At 41.8% G+C, this 21565-nt stretch overlaps 1 protein-coding gene across 1 annotated transcript; it reads left to right on the forward strand.

The window, feature by feature from the left end:
• The first annotated feature begins 12216 nt into the window (after positions 1–12216).
• LOC105726188 (ragulator complex protein LAMTOR3-like) lies at positions 12217–12656 on the forward strand. The gene has a single exon (XM_064361798.1). The coding sequence runs from the start codon at positions 12291–12293 to the stop codon at positions 12654–12656; it is 366 nt and encodes a 121-aa protein (XP_064217868.1). The 5' UTR covers positions 12217–12290.
• The last annotated feature ends 8909 nt before the right edge of the window (positions 12657–21565 follow it).

Below are 21565 nucleotides of genomic sequence, written 5' to 3' on the forward strand. Positions count from 1 at the left end.
TGTTTATTTCTCCTGTATGCTTCATTGTGGGAGTTAAAAGGTGCCAAAAAAAATTTTAAAACAATCTCTTTAAACTAAAATTTAACCACCATTGACTCCAGGATCCTCAAATGCACTATGTTGGAATGTAGAAATGGAACCACAGTGAACGTGAGGAGAGGGAGGGATGAAAACGCAGACCACAGAGGATTTGCAGGGTAATGAGACGACTCTGCCTGATACTACCATGGTGGATATACATGTCATGATACACTTGTCCAAACCCACAGAATGTACAACACCAGGAGTGAATCCTAGTGTAAACTACGGCCAGGGGTGATGTGGCAATGCAGGTGCATCGACTGTGACAAATGTATCGCTCTAGTGAGGGGCGTTAGTAATGAGAGGCTGTGCAGATGTGATGGCAGGAGGCATGTGGGAACTCTGCATGTTCTGCTCAATTTTGCTGTGAATCTAAACTGACCTATGAGCTTTCTCAAAATGCCATTTTCTTACTGTACCCCTGTGTGCTGATAGCACTGCTCTCTAACCACTTGCCCAAGCTGGGAATCACAGAGCCACCCCTGATGCACCACAATCTGATGGAAATTGTATTCTTTCCTTTTCCTCAATCCCATACCCAAATATAGCAGATGGGGTCTGCCACAGATTCCTTGGACGTCCCCAGTGAGTCCGTTCCACTCAGGCCAGAACCTCCTACAGTGCCTCCCTTCACAAGACTGCCCCCTAGAAAACATTCTGCTGTCTGGGCCCCTCGTGGGCTCTCATTCCAAGTCTAGAGCAGGCCCCATCACTCTCCTGCATGACACCTCACTGTGACACTGGAGCAGAAGGGGACAGTAATTATGTCTGCAAGTTGAAATTAAAAGTGCTGCATGTGTGCTTTAAAATGTTTTCCCTAAATTTCTACTCTGAGTCTGTATCCGCACATTTCATATTTAAAAGCCCACTAAATATCATGAGGTAGGAGTTGTGAGTTGATGCTTGTAACATCAATTTCAAATAAGGCTGTTCGCAGTCTGGCCTCCCCAGACTACATTCCCAGCCTCATCTCTTTTCACTCCCTTTGCTCATCACTCCTTCCCTCCCTGCCCAGAAGGCCCCTGTGCAGCTGTATCTTTCCAGGTCTTTCTTCAGAACAGAGCTGGAGGTCAACTTCCTGGAAACCTTCCCTGGCGCACTGATCAGCTCTCCGCTGCTCCTCTGGACTTCCACAGCACCTAGCATGTACTCACAACAGCACTTACCACACTTGACTCCCCAGATTTGGTATGTGTTTTCTCCAGAGACACTTAGCCTCCTAGCAGGCCACAAGCCAAGCCACACTGTGGTCTGTACTACCTACCTGGCACCAGGTCTGGCATGTGGGAGGCCATCAATAAAAGTGGAATGAAAGTAAAACCCAGTTTTATCAATACCATTAACTATTGTATTATTATTAATAGTATTATTATTATTATTTTGAGAGAGGGTCTTGTTCTGTCACCCAGGATGGAGTGCAGTGGCGTGATCACAGCTTACTGCAGCCTCAACCTGCTAGGCTCAACTGATCCTCCCACCGCAGCCTCCGAGTATCTGGGACTAGAGGCACACCACCATGACCAGCAATTTTTTTTTTTAAATTTTTCTCATAGAAGGGTTTTCACCATGTTTCCTAGGTTGGTCTCAAACTCCTGGGCTCAAGCAATCTGCCCCACTTGGTCTCCCAAAGTGCTGGGATTATAGGCATGAGCCACTGCACCTGGCCAACTATTGTATTATTAAGCCCCATGTAATTAGTAGAAGTTCTAACCTAAAGCCCATTGCTTTACTAATGCGATACAATAAATTTCTTTGAAAGGCAGAATTATATAATGCATTCCCTACTTCCTATGCATAGTCTATCAACTTAAGGTAATATTATATAGAGCACAACCTGTCTGTGAATATTTGCAAAGTGTTAAATGGCTATAATCTTTTTAATATATAATTTTTAATGATGTGTGGGCAATTTTTAAAGTTTTATAGATGTGTGTGTCGAGGAAGGCTGTTTCCTGGCCAAAGGCTGCCTCGGGGGTGGAGTTCATTCTGATAAAGAATCACAAATAAGCCGTGTTATGAACTGCTGTTTGGGGAAGTTCAGATTTTTATTTGCTAAAGAGAAGCATGAAGCAGTGGAGATGGTGTGTCAACTGCTTAGCAAGGAGTCGCAGCCATTTAAAAGCATGCACACCACTTGCATTTGTCTTCACTCTTCCAAATACCCCTTGATTATGTGATTCTTCTGTTCAAACCATTTAATAGTTCCCTTTTGACTGTGGGTTAAAATGGAATAGTCTCCTTTGCCTACAGATTAAATCCAAATTTCTTGTCCTTCCTTCCACCTTACCCTACCAAAATCAAGCTATATAGGAGAGAGGAAGGTGGGGTCATTGAAACCCCAACATATTTAGGGAAGAGAAAGGTGGAGTGGTTCAAGTATCAACAATGAAGTGGACACTACCCTAGCAGCTGAGTATTTCAGGGTAAGACACGGTCCCTTTCTTCTATAATACTTTTGAGACAGCAATCTAAACACATTCTTATCAGGCAAGTAATAGGTGCACTATTACAACAGTTACTAGAAACAACAGTGTAGCACTCACAGTGGTCTGGAAAAGGGTTGGGTGGGGTTTCCTTTAGGACCAGCCATGCAAACTCATCCTTGAACCAGCAAAGGGTAGCAGGGGAAAACAGGAGGAAACTGTACAAAGGCTGGGTCCTCCTCCTGACAGATTCAGTAAGTAGTGAAATTCCATGACCTAGGGATGTTCTCAGCATCCCTAAGTTCTCATAAAGACTTACTGAAAGAAGCTCCTCCTGCTTGTATCTTCTATTTTACCACTACTTTCTAGTTTACCTCCCAAATCCCAAATGGGATCATTCTCATTATCCTTAACAAGAGTAACTAAAAATTCACACACAGTAAATATGGAAGTCTAATCAGGAAAAATACAGTCATTCCCAGGTATTTATGGAGGATTCAGGCCAGAATCCCCACAGACACCAAAATCCAAGGATGCTCAAGTTCCTTGTATAAAATGGTATATTTGCATGTAACCTACCACATCCTCCCTTGTATTTTAAATCATCTTAGCTTACTTATAATATCTACTATACTGTAAATGTTATGTAAGTGGTTTTTATATCTTATTTTTATTTGTATTATTTTTTTTCCCAAGTATTTTTCATTTGCAGTTGTTTGAATCTGTTGATGCAAAAACCACAGACTCATAAGGCCAGCTTAATAGAGAACTAAATCCAAATAAATTACAGTTTGAGGAGGTAAAACATCTTACTATTGGGGAAATATTTTAATATTTACTTTCTTGACCTCTTTCATGTTAACAAGGCTATGAAATCCTAGAGACTGGGATTTCATTTTTGTTATTTTATTTTGTTGTATAGTCTCCAGGGCCTGGTTTGGGGCCTCATATGTGGTGTAGATACAATAGCTATGCACAGAGTAAATAACGGGTGAATGAATACCCTACTATACAAGCCCCATAAATTTACAAGTTCCACCTCCTAAAGTGATTGCTACATCCACAACATAGACACACTTTAAAACCCCAAAATATAATTAATACAACTTTAAAAAAATTAAAAAATATGTATTTAGAATATCTTGTACTAAAATTAGATACAATGACAACAGAAAGTAAGTAAAACTTCCACTCCTTTGAAATAATAACTTGTCATTATTTGCAAACACAGCCAACACTTAATGACTACTTTGTGTAAACATATAGTTAATAAGCTAAAAGGGAAGCATTTATGTCCATAAATGTTTGTCTTTGACAAATATTTTATTCAACTCCTATTCCTAAAAATAAAATTCTACTTCCACTAGAAAACAAAGAATGACTAAATGCATGAATGAGAGAAAGAAAACCACATGAGACCTAAAATCTTTTTAGCTTAACACATTTTTCATCTTCCACATTCGTTACCACCATTCCTGGCTTCTAATAATCACTTATATCATTAATAATAATCAACCATATCATTAATCACTGGTGGCCTCAATTTTGAACAAGTTGTGCTCAATCCTGCATAGTGATTTGGAAACTGGAATTCACTTTTCCCTAGAAAGAATGTCATGAGTGCTGATGTACTTCCCTGGCCAGCTCACTAGGATCCTCTTAACTCATAATGCAGGTGACTTTAATACTGCTAACACTAATTCAAATATGTATTGCCTACCTTTGGCATCTGCCAATCTGCTTTCTGCAACACCCTCTTTCCACACTTAGGTGCCTCGAACTTCTTAACAGTGCTACTGCCCAAGCCTTTAAATGCCTTACTCTTCCCCACTCCTCCTCCCAGCCAAACTCCAATTCTCTCACTTGCGATTCTCAGCAAAGAAAGGAGTAAAATCAATCTATGGACTTATGATGAGGTGTACGTGATAAAAGAAGTCAAATATTTTGCCACAAAGTGGGAAACTGATGAAATTTGTGAATCCTCTTCTGAGTTACCATTAATTCCTGAAACGTGGTACTATCAAGTCAGTTAAATTTAGATACGGGAATTCAGAAAGCAACTTCTGGCACTTCAGTTGAACGCTACTATCCATCAAATGCTTCTTAAAAAAAATCTGCAAATCTGCTGTAAACCTTTCATAAACCACAAGTACTTAAGACAAAATCCTTCAGGACTATATTAACCATTTCACAATTATTGCATTTTGTGAAAGCAAATCAAAATACACAGCAACCAAAGTAAATCTGTATTTGATAGGCTTCTAGTCAGTTTAACAGACTAAAAGTAAAAAACATCAGGCTGTATGAAAGAAGATATTCCACAGACTAAACCAAGGATTTAAGGCAAATGACCCAGTCTATCTAGGGACATGCTCTCAGGGTCAGCGAGTTCAGGATGTTGCTACCTCACAGGGTTCACACTGCCACTACTTGGAAATTTTAAGTTGTCAGAATCCTCAACTCAGAATCCCCAATGTCACCAACACGTTTCAGTGGCCCAAGATCACATGTGTGCTATCCAGATTCCATTGTTCAGAGATAGAAAACTAGCAAATGGAGTCCTGGAATGAATGGTCATCCTTGGCACTCCCAGTGTTTGTAAACTGAAGATTGCTTTTCACAACTGCAGCACTAAACTCTCCTCAGGATTGAGTACACGTTTTCTATTTATAGTCCCTCAGAATTAAATATGAAAAAGAAATGGAAGTGATCAGATATTAAGTATTAAATTTCCCCAAAGGGAATTTCACATAAAAATAATCCCCACCAGTGGCATCAGCTAATCGGAATATCAAAGAACGAGACAGAAAGAGAAAATCTTGATATTTCATATCTAAAAAAGAATTGGAAATTGTCATTACAGGAAAAAAATCAGACTACGTAGGTCTCCTTTATAATTATTCTTTGGGTTAAACATTCTTTGAATTAAATATTGTCTGGGGAATGAGGGGGAAGAACCAAAATCTCTTCAGTGCTTATGACTTCTAAAGTGTTACAGCCTTGTGCACACACATCTATAATCCATTTGTTAAAATTTATGCATTTGATTTTAAATTCTGAATTTAAATTTTATATTGGAGTCATTTTGATTCTTGAAAAATGGGTTTTGAGTTGATTGGAGCTTCCCAATTAAAACAGCACAATTTAATATATTATACAGGCATGATATTTGTAAGCAAATTCTATTTCTTCACATCATATTAACTTTAATACTGGATCATTAAACAGAACATGATGTATTTAAAAATGGGGGTTAGTACCGTTCAACAATAGAATGACCAAGACACAGAAGGGAGATTCAGCTCTCTGACAAGGCTGCTATGCTAACAAGACCCTTTATACATCCAACGTGAACAAAGCAGCAGCTCATCTCAATAGCAGTCTGCTTTTCTTTTGTGAGCATAGTTTGAAACACATACACTAAAAACAGTATCAATTTTTATGTGGCCATGGTGACAGGGGAGGAATCAGCATATCGTGTTAGCAATTTTCTGTGGAATCACATTAGAGTTTCATTGTGGTAGCCATATCACATTAAAATCTGTTTTTCTACTAAATGGCTTCCATTGTGTATTTAGTGAATCTGATATGGAAAATTGCTAATGCAATAAGAGTATCATAGAAGCTTTCCTGATCGTTAATGCTCAGCCACAATATTCAGGAGAAGGACGGTCTCATCTGGGCTGAGGGGATTTCAGACCTCTTAACAAGTCCTCAGCTCAGATTCAACACCGGCTTCTTGAAAGATGGATCTTTTAGCCTTAGTCTATGGATGAAATGCTTTTACAGATTTTATTTCAGAAGGGACCATGGGTTCGGTGAAAAAATGTGTCATGTATTCATTATTGACAGAGTACTATAAAGGGCACTGTGGTCAGCATTCGGGGAATAACAAAAGTAGATGAAACACAGCCCTTCCTTCCTGGATCTTGTAAGGATGGCCTGGGGGAAGAAATAAATTAGTCTATAAGTAACTTAATACAAAACAAGAAAGACAAGAGTGGAGAAGGCGAAGAGCCACAGGTGCTCGAAGGAGGACATATCTGGGACCAGGGTCATCACAGAAAGCTCCTCGAAGGCAGCGCCTGAACAGGGCATACAAGATGAAGAAGTGACATTTGAGGATCTGGTGGGAAGTGGGGAAACTGGGAAGGCCTCAGCGTGGGTAAAGGTGTGCAAGGGAGGAAAGGTAGGGTATGCATGGAAACTAGCATTCTCTATTTTAATTGCAGCATAAAATAGGGAAAGACCAGGAAGATAAGCCTGGGAAAGTGGTCTGGGATCTGGGATCAAACTAACACAAAAGGAGGCCAACACCAAAGGAGAGCAGAGTGTAAGTCAGACAAGTGTGGCTGAGGTGTCCCTCGAGGTTCTGGGGTGGGAAGTGTCAGGATGAAGACCACCAGGCAAGAGGAAAATCCAATTTTCATGGGTATAATGACTTCTAATGCTAACAGATATCTTGAAATCCTAACAGCTTTAGTCAAGACAAGTTTCTTAAGAGACATAATTTACCGGAATATTTATTTTAAAAGGTTAGTTTATTACCAGGGGACAATTGTTTATTTTTTCAATGTCCTTACTCAGGACATGGACATTTACCAGGATAACACAAAACACTGTGAAAATGCCCACACTATTGTAAGTACTTATGCATTTACCTTTTGCACTTTTTTTTTTGCTTTAGAATAACTTTTCAACTCACTAGCAACAGTAACCAAGGAAATATAAATCCAACAGCCTAGAATTACAACTATTTGAGAAGATTCATGGATTCCACGTACTGCTATATTTACCGTTTTATTCTGGACAGTTTCCCATTTTTAATTCCTCTCTAAGTGTCCAAAACAATATACATTAAGTCTGCACTAAGTTTCATTAAAGCTTTAAAATTTAGCATAGTATGTTTGGCAAATCAGAAAAACCACCTATTTCTCATAACCTTTACCTTCCCTTAAATCAGAGTATATCCTGTGGATAAGGATTATTTCCCACATATTAAAGCAGAACATGATGAAACTGCTGTCTTATTTATTACAGAGAGAATGTTAGATAGAAACTAGTTACCTTAGTGCTATAGTGATCACTTCCAAACACCGTCCCTCAAGTTTGGCAACGCATATTGCACTCTCATTAATCAGAATTAAACTATTTGGAAAATAGATTGAATATTCTCATACTGAAATTGAATATTTTCATCTTTATAAAACAATTTCTGGACAGACTTTTTTCCCTCCAACTGACTACATGTGAGTAAAGATAAAGAGTGTGCCAGTTGTTTATTACTTATCGATAGCTTTCGTACTGTTTCATTTAAAAAACAAAACAAAACTCTTCTTTCTCATCCCACGTCTTGGGTAATCAGAGATGCAAGAGTTGACATCTATATTTTCTGATTACTCATTAACTACGAATATATAAGTTAAAAAAAGATTTTAAAAGGAGAAAAGCCAAATAGTTCATGTTGACTTTGAAAGACTGATAGCAATGATGTGGTAATTCTAAAGTACTTAGTTTAACCCAAAATTTGTTTACATCTTTGATTTTTAGCAAACACTGCACTGATAGAAATGAGTTTGTTTAGATCAAGAGTATGTCGGCATTCTCTTAAGCATAGTTTGAAACCACAGAGCTCAAGCATAAAACAGCTCTGACAAAAGATAACCAGTCAAGCATAAAAATGGGAGTTGGTTGTGTGGGAATATATTAAGAGGCCGAAGGCTGTCTGGTAAAGATAGTTGTCTTGCCATCAATGAAGGTGACTATTACCACTAAAAGTTGTTTTTTGGGATACAGTAGTTGAAATTTCTGTCATCTTATATTTAAAATGCTCGTTGTTTATAAAGCGCCACATCATTTTCTTATCTGAAGCGTCCCTCTTGGATAACCACAAACTTGAAAGCAGTCTAAAATTGTGTTGATGGTCTCCTACAAACACAGGAAAACTCATTTATTGAATCTTTTCTATTTGGAGTTGAGAATGTCTTTGGCTTTTATTTTAAATGCCTTCTTAAATATAGATCACTATTTTAAAAATGTAAACATCCAAAGGCATTCCCTCGCACTTGGAGGAATGCTAAGGCAGGAGATATGCTTGTAGTAGTCACATTTCACTTACCCAGACGGGTGCCACAAACGTTCCACTCAGTGACTGCTTAGGAGGCAGCATTATTAAATGCCTCACGACTTTTCGGTCAGCCTCCATGCTTCTTGCTAACCTACATTTCCAAAAAATCATCCATCCGAGAAATCTGGCAAGCCACCGAAATGGTACTAGCAAACTGGATCCATCCAAATCACGCCACAGTGCCCTGTGGGTATCTCACTGTTAACCACAGAGTAAAGAATTTACATACAATTTTATCCCCAAACCGATTTGTGTCATTTGTAGGTTTGTTCTCAGGAGTACCCACGCCAGCCCAGAAAATAAGTCAACAGAGTATTTCCAAACTATCATTTCAAATGTCCACCGTCAAGGGCGGGAGGAGGAAGCAATAGTAACGGGAAGACTTGTCAGCGATTAGCCATCCATAAAAATGTTTTCCCCGCGCTCCTCCTTCCGATCACAAAGCTGGCGTCAGGCAGTCTCCTGTATCTGCGCCCCACCTCGCCCCCTCCCCTCTGCGGAGAGCTGGCACCGAGGGGTGGGCCAAGGAAAAGACAAACACCCCGGTTCCGACGCAGTCCAAGCGCGAGCCCGGAGACACTTGAACAACATTCCTAACTTTTTTTTTCTCACTTCGCATGCCTCAAAGGTAAACAAAGCAAAAAGCCTCTGAAACAGAAGGCCAGCGAGGCCAACTCGGCCCTGGCGAGCTTAAAAGCGGCTCCCAAAGAGTCACAATGACGACCCCCGCCGCCCCCTCTGTCCGCGGTCCCCGCTCTCCAGCTACAGCAAGCGGCTCCTCAGACGACTGTCCTGGTCCCTGCCCAAGCCCCGGGCCCCAGCCCCGGCCCCAGCTCCGGCCCGAGCTCCGGCCCGGCCCCCGCCGCGGGACGAGCATCTCCTGACAGGTCCCGGGGCCCGCGGCGCGGGCGGATGCAGGCGCAAGGAAGACGCGCGGCGCCGCGGCCAACTCCCCGGAGCGGTCCCCTCCGGCCCCGCGCCCACCCCGCCCCAGACAGGCTCCACCGAGAAACACCGGGACGGCGAGCGCCCAGCCACACGCGGGGGAGCCTCCCAGGCTGCCCGAGGACCAACAACTTCGCCCTTCACTCCACGCGCTCACACGCACGCACACAAGCAGCGCGCGGCCGGGGAGGGCACGTCTTACCTGTCCCCGCGGTGCCGCTCATCCCTCCCCCACCCAGGTCCGGCGCCCCCCACCCCGCCCCCGCGGTGGTCTCCCGGCCGCCCGCGCCTAGCGCCGCGCACTCACTGCCTGGCTGCGCGCGCCCAGCGCCTGCAGGGCCCGGCGGCGGCGGCGGCGGCGGGGACCGAGACGGCGGCTGCAGCGGCGGCGGCGGCGGCGGCCCCAGCCGGCGTCAGTCAGACTGGAGCCGCGAAGCCTCATCGCCCGTATTAGTGCGCCGACCTGGAAAGCGGCCAGGGAGCCCTGCTCGCGGCCCGCCCCCGCCCGTCGCCGCGCGCGCTGGCCGCTCCGGGAGTCGCGGAGGAGGGGGCTGCGCGGGCCCCCGCGGGGGGCGAGTGCGAGGCCGGCCCCACGGCCACGTGCGCGGAAACTCGCGGCGCGGGGGCAGGGTGGGGGTAGTATGCTGGGTTCTCGCTTCTGCCCCACCTCTAGCCCCGGGCTGACCTCTCCGTCCCCCTGCGTGACTCCAGGGTCGGCCCCTGCGAGCGACCCCGGCCTGCTGGGGGGGGGGGGTCCCGGCGTGGGATGAGGCACCCCTCTGCCTGCGTGGGTCGCCTCGCGTCTCTCTCTCCCACCCGGCCTCTGAGACTTGTTGGCCAGCACCTGGAGCCCGAAGCCTTAAAAGGGTTGTCAGCCCAACAGGAATACAGGGTCACCCGCCCATCAGTCTGGAGACCCCTCTGAGTCGCCGTTTCTATCATGTTTCTGGGCCCTGAATGGTGACTCTCACTGGCCCTGTTTGTTCCTGATTTGCTTTTCGGAGGAAAGGGCATTCTACCCGCATTGACAGTGACAGAGCTACTGGGCCGCAATGGCATAGGCACAAGAAAATCTAATCACTCTGAGGGTGAGTGGTGGTTAAAACTACTCATATAATTATGTGGATTGTAATTTCCTTACGCATATTTATTTGCTTAACAACCCAGCATGTGAGATATATTATCTAATCTAATAAAAGATACAACGTTATGGGCACACAGCAATGTTAATGTACAACTTCCTCATCTCACGCCCTGGCTGCCCCCCAGGTAGCAGCCTCTTAAGGTCGCTGTGGACTCCTGGAACCCACTCAGAAATGTCACTTAGGAGGAACCACCTCTGATTCCCCATCAGCCCCGTAGCTCCGCACAGAAAAGGCATTTGCTACAGGGGTGAACGGAGAATAAAGCCACAGGGCAGTTTTCAACTTGCTCCTGTGTATAGGAAAGTCACATCTCCAGAAGGCCGAGATAGCTGCTCTGAAATGTAAAGCAAGGCCTGAATTTTACTGCTTTTTCTATTTCTCAAAGCACTGCACTTTCTTCATAGCAGATGCTATTTTTACATTATTATACCGTTGTAGTTGAACCGTGATTTGTTTAAAACAGCATTTGTAGCAGAACCTGAAATACCATGCCTTAACCTCAAAGTTGTCTTTCTACATTGTCCCAGATACTTCTGCTCTCGGCAAGGTGTTCGGTTTGAGATTGTGCTGGGTGAGAAACACCAGCAAACAGCGGGACTGGTAAAGGCTACAGCTTATGTTTTAAGGATTATGCTGGATGTGGAGTTTATTGCCAGTAAACTAATTAGGGCCTCAGAATTGATACCTTGTGGCTCAAGTTTTGTAAAATTAAATCAAGAAAAGAAATGGCCCAATTACTATCTCAGTTTCCTTCTCGTATATGAGCACAATGTGGAGGACACAACGCAGAGAAAGAAATTATAACCTCTGCAGCGCTGACTCCTGCTTCTGGCGTGGAGTCTTTTTCAGTTCGCGGAATTCTCTTGGCAGGGCTTTGATTTAGAGTGTGTCTAGTCTGCTTTTTTTCTGTACGTTCTCATTTACATACATATTTCTACACAGTGATTACTTTTTCCTGCCTAAATATTAGTCTGTCACTGATATAATTTCTATCATGTATTCCTCAAGGCTAGTATAGAAAGTTAATCCATTACACCCAAGAACAGTGAGATCTGGTGAGTTCCAAGAAGGAGAAAATGGTTGGCCTAGGACAGAATGTGCAGTGTTGACACTCCATTTTACAGAAGCTGACTGTCCTGGTTAATGGAAAGCTAGACTTTATCTTTCCCAGTGATTTCTTGATTGGCTGTGGTTTCACTGCTTAATAGAACTTCCACCAAAACTTTCTGTTACGGTAATCATATGAGAGGAGAGACTCAGAGATTGTGATTTGGTAGAACACCCAGTGAAATTTTGGTTCAGGACCTCAAAACCACGGCAAAACTGAGATCTGTTATCCGAAAGATTATAAAGTCTTGGTCTAACGTAAGCTCCCTCAGCCTATAAAACAGTGGTAGAAAGGGCAGCTTCCTTTCCCCCAAAGAGGGCCAATTCTTTGCATTTGCCATATACCCAGCATAAAACCAGACTGTGATCTTTGAAGCTGTCCCTGAAGTGACAGGGAAAAGATCCGGGCAGCCCAGAAAACCCAGGCGTGGAAATTGATCCTGCAAAAGAAGGGGGTTCATCATGGCGGATGACTTAAAGAGATTCATGTATAAAATGTTACCAAGTGTTGAAGGGCTCCATGCTATTGTTGTGTCAGATAGATTTGGAGGACCTGTTATTAAAGTGGCCGATAATAATGCTCCAGAGCATGCTTTGAGACCTGGTTCCTTATGTGCGTTTGCCCTTGCAACAGACCGAGGGAGCAAACTTGGACTTTCAAAAAATAAAAGTATCAGCTGTTACTGTTACACCTACCAGGTGATTCAATTAAATTTGGTGGTGAGTTTCATAGCCCACAGCAATGCCAATACAGGACTAATTGTCACCCTAGAAAAGAAACTTGCTCCATTATTTGAAGAGTTGAGACAAGTTGTGGAAGTTTCTTAATTGGACAGCGGTTTCAGTGTGTGCCTTATCTTTATTATAACAACACAGTATCAATCCAGCAATCTTTAGGCCACAATACTTTTATCCATGTACTCAAGAAAGGGCCCCTTTTTCTAACTTATACTGAAGAGTGAGCATATAGGTATAATTTATGGACAGATTGATTGTTATATTTTCTGGTGTAGGGTCTTTTCTTATTTAGTGAGATCTGGGGATACCACAAAAATGGTTCAGTCTGTCACAGCTCCCATGGAGTTAGTCCAGCCACCAAATATGGATGAGATTCTATTCCGTGGATCAAAATCAAACTGGTACGTTGATCCACTTGAGCCATTAAGTGCTCCTTAATGTACAGTCTGCCCAGGCCTGCAGAATGAAGCAGATTTCTTATTATGAATAATAATAAGGAGATATTTTCCTTCAGATTATGTTTTGTTTCTTCACATTGAGTGTGAGGAACATAAAATGGCTTACTAAAAGTAATAAAATCAGTACAATCACTAACTTTCCTTTGTACTTATTACTTTGCGGTCTAGATGACAATTACTGATCGGTTTGATTCTTCTCAGAGGGTGCTGCACTTTAATGAAAATGAAAACTATAGCTAACGGTTTTTCCTCAAACTCTGCTTTCTGTAACTAATCAGTGTTTTAATGTTTGTGTGTGCTTTATAAAGTTTTAAATGTAATTTGTTACTGAATTCTGTTTCCAATATTAGTATGTATGTAAACATGATAGTATAACCATTTTCGATATGTGAGTATAAATAAAATAGTATTTTTAAAAATAAAAAAGTAACAGATTATAACAAAGTCTGTAGTCATGCATGGATGTGAAGATTCTGCTTTGTAGGTCTTTTGTACCTTATGATTGAGCTAGCGTTTTAATGGTTACACTCGGAGTAGTAACTGGGAATCATAGCCTCCACACTCCTCCCACTTCAAGTCTCCGTTCTAAATTTTGGGTGTAACTTTGTCCTAATGCTGTACTTTTTCTGCCTCTCATTCGAACTTTCCTTGAAAGTCATCTTTCATTCCGTAACCATTATTGAACGTTTTCCTAAGTACCAGGTACCTGAATTAACTATATGAACACAGAGCACTGGCCCTTAGGAAGCACAGCCTGACTAGGAGAGAGACGCACAGACTGATGATTATCAACAACTTTGTGTGTCACCACAGAGGAGTGGGCACAGGGAGGTGTCAGGGAGATCTTCACAGGTTGAAATTTCAGCTCCAACTTGAGAGGAGAGCATGAACACTTACGTCCTGCACCCCCCGGGCCTCCACCCTGCCTCAGTGGGCACAGCTCTGCAGGTGCTGGCCTCACAGCAGAGTGCAGGCTGCCTTTCAGCCCCACTTGCTGCCCTGGCCAGGCACTCTGATGCAGGCCCAACTTGCCCAATCATGAAGGCAATCCAGAATGCCTACTGTGTGCACAGTTCCCTGAGGTTTTGAGTAGAAAAGCCTCAGCTTTCCTAAAAGAATTGTCAAACTAGTTAGATAAGAAAAATAATGTTAACAAGGCAGTTCATCACCAAATACATTCTAAAGGATTGCAACAAGAGAGCAATGGACCGTCTTGACTCACCAAGAGTCAGACGCTGTCTCCGTTGTGAGAGTCCCCTAGCCGGGAATTGGACTGGTGCTTCCCACACCTCCTCTCATTTCCCTCTCACAACCTCTCATGGGCTGAGAATTATCATCTGCATTTTACAGAGAGGAACCTGAGGCACACACAGACTATCCGTTCCAGGCTGCCTGACTCTAAAGCCCAGGTATTTATTCAGGACACCTCATTGTGGTCCTGGAACTCCAAGTGGAGTTGAAAAGTGATGCAACGTGGGCAGAACGTTCTAGGAAGAATAATCTACACAGGCTAGAAAGTGGAAGGGGGTGAGGGAGAAAAGTGTGTAGAGATTAGGGGTAAGGAGACCAATTAAGAAGTCATTGCAGCCGTCTAGGCATGAGGTGATGGGCGTCTGTGGGATTCTAGAAAAGTGAGGAGGAGATGCATTTATGGACACTTTGAAGAGATAATAGAATTTGGCAAAAAAAAAAAAAAAACAAAAAAAAGGCACAAAAACTGGAGGAATCAAGGATCGAAGATGGGAGAAAATGCTACCTTTAGAAGAGATAGGTACTAGGAGGCAGGAAACTATGCTTTGGGGAAAAAAGATAAAAGAAAATCACCCTCTTCTTCCCGCAATTGTTCCTAAAATGTATTTACCTTTTTCCTTCTCAGAATAGCATCACTACATGAAGTTATATAAACTATATATATGTTTGTTTTGACTGGCTCCTCTGTAAGAAGGCTGATCTTGCTTACTACTTGTATCCCCACAGCCTAGTACAATGCCTGGCACATAGTAGGTGCTCAGCAAATATTGGTTGAATGAGTGAAATATTTGGTATGTGATGAAAAATGTTAGAAAAGTAATTAGAAGAGAGATGTGGCTTTAAAATTTCTCTGCAGAGATGTTGGCAGATACCTTGAGAATGAATGAGATCCCTGATAAAGAGAGTATGGAGAAAACAGAGGGATGAAATCTCACAAAGAAGAAAGAAGGGAAAAAAAGGAGGCTTCAAGAGAGACCAAGAAACGGTCCCAGAGGTAACTCACAATGACCCCTTATCAGATATGTGATTTGAAAATATATTCTCCCATTCTGTAGGTTGATTTTTGTTATTCTGTTGATTCTTTTGAGGCACAGACATATTTAAATTTGATATTGTCCCATTTGTCTAATTTTGCTTTCATTGCTTGTGCTTTTGATGTCATATTTGCTTCTCATTCTTGATACCTCTGCTGCCTTAACAAACCCACAAAGATTTTATTAATTAAATCAATAAATGAATGAATATGTCACAAATAAAAAAGAGCAGAAAACCTTCTACTTAATTAAATGGCAGGACTTACTCAACCTCAATTCCCAGTTGAAATTTCACTTGGGCTTCATCATATAGTGCTCCTCCTTCCTCTCCCTGCCTCATTAGTGACTCCCCTTTCTCTGCATTCCAGTTTAAGTGTCACATCCTAGAGAAGCCTTCTTGGTCTTCTCTGACTTGGTCAGATTCTCTGTTTTGCAATCTCATGTGGCCTATAACTCTCTCATTCATAATCAACACTGTTGGTCCACATTGATATATATTTAACTATTTGATTAACATCTGTCCCCTTTAGTTAACTATAATATCAGAAAGAATGAAGAGTGTGTCTAGTTTGGCTCTTGTTTATTTCCCACAGCTAACACTGTGTCTGGCACATAGTAAATGCTCATTAAATACTTATGAAATGTAGGATGATTTACTATGAGTAGAAGAAGAGAATAATGGATCCTGGGCTTGGGCTTGGGTTTTTGATATCCCAAGTGCAGAGCAAAGTAGGAGAAAACAGTGCCTGCCCCTGGACTCTTTTTTTGGAAGACTAAAACTAGCGTGTGTGTGTGTGTGTGTGTGTGTGTGTGTGTGTGTGTAGTGAGGGGTGAACTGGGTGGTAATATATGTTCATAGAGAAGTGGCAGGCATGTTAAAGGGGCTGAAGAGACAGAGTATGATCCACAAAACTTACTTACTTCCACTGTAAGGGTAAAACTAAGATTTATCCTTATTTTTACATATGATTTAATTATTTGATGGTATATGTGGCACAAACTCTGGTCCCATTATAATAGCTTTTTTACATTTAAATTTTATTTATTTATCTCTATATATTTTTGTAGTTTTATGACGGGGGTGTTTGATTTTGTGACACCTGATCCCCGTAGAACTAAATGGGCTCCATTCTTTTTGAATAGCAGATATTTAAGTTAAAGATAAATTTAATTTTGATTTGGAAGCTGTGCAGTACTTTATGAAATAAAAGGCAACAACCTAGGGAACCCCAGAATTATAGTTGGGGTTTACCACTAATAATGGGAAAAACAAACCATTAGTTTAAAGCCAAGTTTTTGCCTCAGATTGGCTAGAAAAAGTCTCTCACTTCCTTTAAAGGACAGGCTGAAGCCATTAGATCAGCAAGACCCCTGCCTGTGTGCTGCCTGTCTGAAATGTGATGAGCAAAAAAAAAAAAACGCTAATTTTTTTCCTTGTAACTGTGAAGTGATTAACATGTTGCCTTTTTGCCATTTTCATAATATTATCTTCTTTATAATGGCTAATAAATCTTATGCTCTTCGATCAACACATTGTTCTTTTTAACTTTAATTTATAGAACTCTAGGAGAAATTAAAGAGATATTCAGAATAATTTAAATGCTAATAAAAGAATATCTCTAAAAGCAAAAGCATTTTCTTTCTTTTTTCTTTTTTTCCCCCCCGAGATGAGATGGAGTTTCATTCTTGTTGCCAGGCTGGAGTGCAATTGCGCGATCTCAGCTCACCGCAACCTCTGCCTCCCGGGTTCAAGCGATTCTCCTGCCTCTGCCTCTGTCCCCTGAGTAGCTGGGATTATACCCATGTGCCATCATGCTATGTTAATTTTGTATTTTTAGTAGAGACGGGGTTTCTCCATGTTGGTCCGGCTGGTCTCAAACTCTCAACCTCAGGTGATCCACCTGCCTTGGCCTCCCAAACTGCTAGGATTACAGGTGTGAGTAAAAGCATTTTCTGTACACATAAAATGTTTCATGTTCACACAGACTCTTAAACATTTGACCAATAAAACCTAATCACTTTTCTTTCTTGATGATGTACTTCTATGTTCACATATCATTTTTTAAATAATATCTATGTTTAATGAATTTTGCATTTGGAATAATTTGAGATTTACAAAGAAGTTGCAGAGGTAGTCAAGGGAGCTGGGTGCAGTCACATATCATTTTTAAAATTTTTTATTTTTAGTTTTGGGGTCCATGTGCAGGATGTGCAGGTTACATAGGTAAACGTGTGCCATGGTGGTTTGTTGCACCTATCAACCCATCACCCAGATATTAAGCCCAGCATCCATTAGCTATTTGTCCTGATGCGCTCCCTCTCCCCACCCTCCCTTCCCAACAGGCCCCAAGGTGTGTTGTTCCCCTCCCTGTGTCCATGTGCTCTCATTGTTTAGCTCCCATTCATAAGTGAGAAGATGCAGTATTTGGTTTTCTGTTCCTGTGTTAGTTTGCTGAGGATAATGGCTTCCAACCATCCATGTCCCTATAAAGGACATGATCTCATTCCTTTTTATGGCTGCATACTATTCCATGGTATATATGTACCACATTTCCTTTATCCAGTCTATTGTTGATGGGCATATTTGCTATTGGTTCATATATTATTTCATGAGTCTTAGGTCTATTTTTTAGGCCTGTATTGACAATAGTTAGGGGTTAGGTGCAGTGGCTCATGCCTGTAATTCCAACACTTTGAGATGATAAGTCGGGCAGATCACTTGAGCGCAGGAGTTAGAGACCAGCCTCAGCAACATGGTGAAACCCTGTCTCTACAAAAAAAAAAAAAAAAAAATACAGAAATTATCTGGACTTGTAGTCCCAGCAACTTGGGAGGCTGAGGTGGAAGGATCACTTGAACCCCAGGAGACAGAGGTTGCAGTGAGCTGAGATCCCACCACTGCACTCCAGGCTGGGTGACAGCAAGGCACTGTCTCAAAAATAAATAAATAAATAAATAAATAAACAAGGATGCAAAATTTCAGTTACAGGAGGAATACGATCAGGAAAACTATTATATAACATGGTTACTACAGTTAATAACAACGTATTACATGCTTGAAAATTGCTAAAAGAGTAGATTTTAACTATATATATATCACAAATAAAGGATAAGTATGTGAGGTGATACATATGTTAATTAGCTTAATTTAGCCATTATACAAGGTACACATATTTCAAAACATCATGTTGTACACCATAAATATATACAATTTTTGTCAATTAAAAATGAATAAATTTTAAAAATAGACATAGACATAGAAGGAAACAGATCCTGATACTTATTTGTTCATTAGTTTTTGCATTACTTTTTTTTTTTTGACAGGGAGTCTCACTTTGTCGCCCAGGCTGTAGTGCAGTGGCTCACTGCAACCTTCACCTCCTGAGTTTAAGCAGTTCTCTGTCTCAGCCTCCTGAGTTGCTAGGATTACAGGTGCGTGCCACCAAGCCTGGATAATTTTTTGTATTTGTAGTAGAGACATGTTTCACCATCTTGGCCAGGCTGGTCTTGAACTCCTGACCTCATGATCCACCTGCCTCGGCCTCCCAAAGTGCTGAGATTATATGAGTGAGCCACTGTACCTGGCCTAGTTTTCGCATTACTCTTAGAGTGAGAAGTCTGAGTAGAGAAATAAAGTCTTTTTTTTTTTGAGACAGAGTTTCACTCTTGTCACCTAGGCTGAAGTGCAATGGTGCAATCTTGGCTCACCGCATCTGCATGCTTTGGCCTCCTAAAGTGCTGGGATTACAGGCATGAGCCACCTCTCCCGGCCTGAAATAAAGTCTTTTAGAACAAAGTTGCTCATAGAGTAAGGTAGATCATAAACACATAAATAACATAGGAGATAATATTCTGTATTTACCAGATAGCAAAATATTCTTTCTGATATGTACATGTCTGTTACTATATATTTTCATAAAATTTTAATTTGTAAGCTGAAGCTCATATTATTTCATTTGGTTCTCACTATAACCCTGTGGGGAAGCAGCCCACGTAATATCTCCATCTTCCCATGTCATAGATAAGAAAACTGAGATGCACACAGCTTACCTCCCTGGAAAAAGTCTCATACTCACCAATCAGTATCTATCTCGAAGACCAATGCCTGTCTAGAGTCTGGTAATTTGCTTTGATATAAAGTCTTTTATCTGATATTATAATAGCCACTCCTGCTTTCCTTTGATTAAAGTTGGTATGATATCATTTTTCATTTTTTACTTTCAATCTGCTTATATTGTTATATTTGCAGAGTTTCTTGAGTTTCTTGTAGAGAGCATGTGGTTAGGTCATGTTTTTATTTATTTATTTATTTATTTATTTATTTTTTTCGAGACGGAGTTTCGCTCTTGTTACCCAGGCTGGAGTGCAATGGCGCGATCTCGGCTCACCGCAACCTCCGCCTCCTGGGTTCAGGCAATTCTCCTGCCTCAGCCTCCTGAGTAGCTGGGATGACAGGCACGCGCCACCATGCCCAGCTAATTTTTTGTATTTTTAGTAGAGACAGGGTTTCACCATGTTGATCAGGATGGTCTCGATCTCTTGACCTTGTGATCCACCCGCCTCGGCCTCCCAAAGTGCTGGGATTACAGGCGTGAGCCACCGCGCCCGGCCAGGTCATGTTTTTAAATATTCTCTGCTAATCTCTTTTACTTGAATTTAGATCAGTTACATTTAATGTAATATGTTATTGACATGTTAAGGCTTAAATCTGTCATTACTTTTCCTTGTTTTATTTCTGAGTTTTGTTTTTCTTGTTTGAAATGGGGTCTTACTCTGTCACCCAGCTGGAGTGCAGTGGTGCAGTCATGGCTCACTGCACCTCAACTCCTGGGCTCAAGTCATCTTCTCACCTTAGCCTCCCAAGTAGCTGCGGCTACAGGTGCCTGTCACCAAGCGCAGCTGTTTTTTTTTTTTCCCCCATAGAGACGGGGTCTCACTATGTTGACCAGGCTGGTCTCAAATTCCTTTTTTTTTTTTTGAGACAGAGTCTCGCACTGTTGCCCAGGCTATAGCGCAGTGGTGCAATCTCGGCTCACTGCAATCTCCACCTCTTGGGTTCAAGCAATTCTCCTGCCTCAGCCTCCCAAGTAGCTGGGACAATAGGCATGTGCCACCACACCCAGTTAATTTTTTTGTGTTTTTAGTAGAGATGGGGTTTCACCGTGTTGGCCAGGATGGTTTTGATCTCCTGACATTGTTGTGATCCGCCTGCCTCAGCCTCCCAAAGTGCTGGGATTACAGGCATGAGCCACCACGCCTGGCTCAAACTCCGAGTCTTAAGCAATCCTCCAGCCACAGCTTTCTTTGCAAAGTGCTGGGATTACATGAATGAGCCATCATGCCTGGCCTTCTGTTTTGTTTTTTATTTCTGTTTTCTTTTTCTGCCATCCTGTGGTTAGTTGAACAATTTTTAGAATTCAATTTTTGTTTATGCATACTGTTTATGAATATAGATATTTATATAGCTTTTTTAGTGATTTCTCTAGGTGTTACATTAGACATAACTCATCACATTCTATTTTACCATTGGAGAGAAGTATAGAAACCCATCTGTTTCTGTCCCTTTACCTTCCCTTATTTATAATATAAGAGCTTTATGTATTTCTCTGCATGCATTTAAAACCACATCAGTGTTACAATTTTTGCTCACACAACCAACTTAAAAAATTCAAAAGAAGGAAAGCTTATTTATTTATTTTAGTTTACCATATGCCTTCTTTCTTCCTGACAGTCCAAGGTTACTCCCCCTTATTTTTTTTGGCAGTTTCCAAGTCATTTTATTCAGAATTTTGTGTTTGTTTCCTGAATCAAAAAATACTATATAAAACAATGTAAAAATGGCTACCATTTTATCTCTCCTGTTTCCCCCCGACCTAGGGACAATCCCCTGGGCAACCTCACTCAGGGGTTTCAGAGGTTTTCCTTCAAGATTTGTTCCAGGAAATGAGGTTGATTGACATAGTCCCTTGAATCACTTTCAAAGGAGCTCAGCTGAGGTGAGGAGAGCCTCTGGGATCTGGAGGTTACTAGGTTAGGGAAATGGATTAGTGTTTTTTGGGAGAAGGTAAAGTCTCATTAGTGCCTAGGGAAAGAGCCTACCCCCCAAAAAGGGTGTCTAAAATGTTCATGGTTCCTTCTTTTGTCTCAAAAACTGACATTTAGTCAAAGAAAAAAATAACAAGATGTCCATCCCTTAACTCCCTTCCCTCCCTACTCCTGCTGCTCCTCAGCCCCCCAAGATTGAACCCTGGCTGGA

This window comes from Aotus nancymaae, unplaced genomic scaffold, assembly GCF_030222135.1.
Source record: "Aotus nancymaae isolate 86718 unplaced genomic scaffold, 86718_ANA_hifiasm-v0.15.2.pri h1tg000043l, whole genome shotgun sequence".
NCBI classification, from domain to species: domain Eukaryota; kingdom Metazoa; phylum Chordata; class Mammalia; order Primates; family Aotidae; genus Aotus; species Aotus nancymaae.

Coding starts and splice junctions, on each gene's coding strand:
- LOC105726188 (XM_064361798.1), top strand. CDS start 12,291: ATGGCGGATGACTTAAAGAGATTCATGTATAAAATGTTACCAAGTGTT.